The sequence below is a fragment of the Parasteatoda tepidariorum genome, chromosome 6 (genome assembly GCF_043381705.1).
Source record: "Parasteatoda tepidariorum isolate YZ-2023 chromosome 6, CAS_Ptep_4.0, whole genome shotgun sequence".
Lineage (NCBI taxonomy): Eukaryota > Metazoa > Arthropoda > Arachnida > Araneae > Theridiidae > Parasteatoda > Parasteatoda tepidariorum.
The window spans coordinates 52665953-52668695 of record NC_092209.1 but is presented as its reverse complement, the minus strand read 5'-3'; the positions used below and the strand labels follow the sequence as shown (position 1 = coordinate 52668695).

At 29.7% G+C, this 2743-nt stretch overlaps 1 protein-coding gene across 1 annotated transcript; it reads right to left on the bottom strand.

Moving 5' to 3' along the window:
- Positions 1 to 6: 6 nt before the first annotated feature.
- On the bottom strand, positions 7 to 2743 carry LOC107438628 (uncharacterized protein C16orf52 homolog A). The gene has a single exon (XM_016050958.4). The coding sequence runs from the start codon at positions 2557 to 2559 to the stop codon at positions 2056 to 2058; it is 504 nt and encodes a 167-aa protein (XP_015906444.1). The 5' UTR covers positions 2560 to 2743; the 3' UTR covers positions 7 to 2055.

Sequence of the window (2743 nt, the reverse complement as noted above, 5' to 3'; positions counted from 1 at the left end):
CTAAAGTAAGAGAGTGGGGAAGATGAAGAAATGTTTGTTTATTTTGATTGTTAAAAAGTGTCCGGGAAATTGACCCTTCCGGAAAAGGGACGTCCGGATATGGGACGTTACACTGTAATAGAAAATAAAGAATAATGAAGTAAAAAATTTGGTTTTCTTTGTAAAAATTTTCATTATATTCTTTCATGCAGTTATTACTACTGATTTACACATAGCTTTTAAAATCCAATATTTTTAATACAATATTATTTATTACAACAACTGAATCTCGAAATGAAAACACGCATTTAGTAACCTCTTTGGAAGGGTCAAATTCGCATGATTTCGCCGTCGATCTTTTTTTTTGTTGATAGTTATTGCTACAGATTTAACGATTTTTTATATTTTTTTAATGTGATGCTGAATTACTAAATGCGGAAAAGGAAATAACTAGTGTATAATCTTCGTACAAAATGTGAGAATATCGCCTATAATATTAGAACAAAAAAAATTACCTATTAAATTAAAATTTTTTTTTTTTACTTTATCTAATTTTTTCATTTATTTATTTTTTGAAGTTAACGCTTCTGTTACTTAGTAACATGTATATTTGTTATTTTTAAGTATCTTGCAGTAAGATACTAGTATTAGAGAGGTATGTCACAGAAAGAGCGAAAAAATTCTGCCACAGGGTCTGTTGTGTCTGTGTAAAGGTGACCCACCCTATGAACGTTATCCGTGGCAGTGTGGTGTGGGTAATGCTTCTTGCCCCATGACTTTGGTTCACACGTGCCCACTGGGTAATGTTAAATGAGCAACAGTTCCGGCATCTTCCAAGGTGAAGAACAAAAGTTCAGTACTAGCCGTAGAAAAAAATATTAATAAGATACATAATTTATTTCTCCATTCAAACACATTTTGAAAATTTTTTCTCTTCAAGTTTAATTGTCTATTTTAATACAAATTTCTATATTTTCAATGAAAATTTGTAATAAAAATAGCAGCAAGCAAAAGAATGAATAATTTCAGTTTTTATTTTCATTTACCATTAAGTTTAATAACAGTAAAAGGTTTTATTTTGAAACTGGGAATAAAATAAAGGATGCTTTTTTATTCTAACTACAAATTACTAGAAATAATTCTTTTTTCTTTGAAAAAAAATTACCATAATAGATTGTTAAACGTGAAAACAAATTTTAATCTATTTATTATAGAAAATTAGAAATTACAGGACAGATATGCTTTCACTTAAAATTTTTCTTTTCTAATGTTAAATATAGATCAGTTTTTTTTTAACTTGATTTAAAAAAATACTAATTCATTGAAAAACACTCTTGATAATATCTGATCTGTTACAACTTACAACATTTTTCTCACTGCCGATCTTGCTACAATAACTTAGACACTTATTTTAAAGGTCCATTATAACTAAAATGTTTAACAAAAATATTGCATTTAATATTAATTAGTTATTTTTGGGCAAATATATAAATATAACTCTACTTAACAGTAAAACTTTTCTACATAATTTTCATCTTTATACAACATTTTAAAATAAGAGCCTCACAAAATAGAGTTGTAGACTTGTAACAAATCTATTCATTATTTATGAGCTTAGCTAACCTTTAAGCATTCTGTTCTTATTTTTTGAGACCATTATATAGTTTTAAAGTTTATTTCAGCTGAATTCTGTCTTGGACATTCTTTTAAATCCCATGTCTTGTAAATTTTTTCAGTGATTCTGGTTAAAGAATATTTCTGTATCATTCTAATTGAGCTAACAGTAATACCAAGGTAATACAACAGGATTGTTCACTAATTGCAATATGTATGTACACAGTGGCTTGTCTTGAGCAAGCTGCAAAGTTATCATTCTGAGTTTTTTCTGTGTTGTGATTTTTTCAATGTTTTTCAGGTTTTAGCTCTAATCAAAATCAAACAAACATTATAACACATTATCCTAAATGGAAATCTTCACACAAGTTCTTTCAAAGTCACTGAAATAATTTATCTTTTGAATAATTTCAACCAGCTGCAATGTTTCAGCCAAACTAATCCAAAAATCACTATATTGTTTTAAAAATGAGGCATGCACACTTTGCCAGCAAACAATTCCGAAATTACTGTAATCCAAAGAGCTAAAACAAAAAATATGTAGGATAAACCAACTTGATGACTACTTGGAAGTTGATACGCTTCACCTCCGATTTCTTCCATTGTAAATCCAACAGGGAAAATTACGGCAGCAGCGCAAAACAAGCCCATTGCACAAAACCCAATCCATCTTGCATAAGGTACTCCTTGGTCATGCCAATGGGAAGAAATGAGTAACAGTACTGTAATAAACACAGCGAAGCACCCTAAGACTATACAGGCCAACGCTAATGTCCACTCAGATCTCAAACTAGGAGTAAAGCATACTTGGTCACGACCATAGATAGTCATACAATTTCTTAAAAGACCTAGTCTAGTATTACCACCAACATCAGAAACAATCCAGTCTGGTAAAATCAAGCTAATGACAGCAAAGAGGTTAGCAGAAAGAAATAACGCACAAGATATAACAGTTAAGCGGTCCATTGAAATACTTAATTTGACATTACGAATAAGAAGAATGAATGGATATGCAGAACTTATGTATGATGAATCTAAAAAATATTATATTCCCTACTGCTATATGCTCTATGTATACATAGATATAAAGGTAGATTAGTCCCTGATGTATATGATAAATATAAATAAATAAAGATGGAAGTAGATGGGG

Bases quoted from the DNA above. Each gene is read 5' to 3' on its own strand.
- LOC107438628 (XM_016050958.4), bottom strand. From the start codon at position 2,559: ATGGACCGCTTAACTGTTATATCTTGTGCGTTATTTCTTTCTGCTAAC.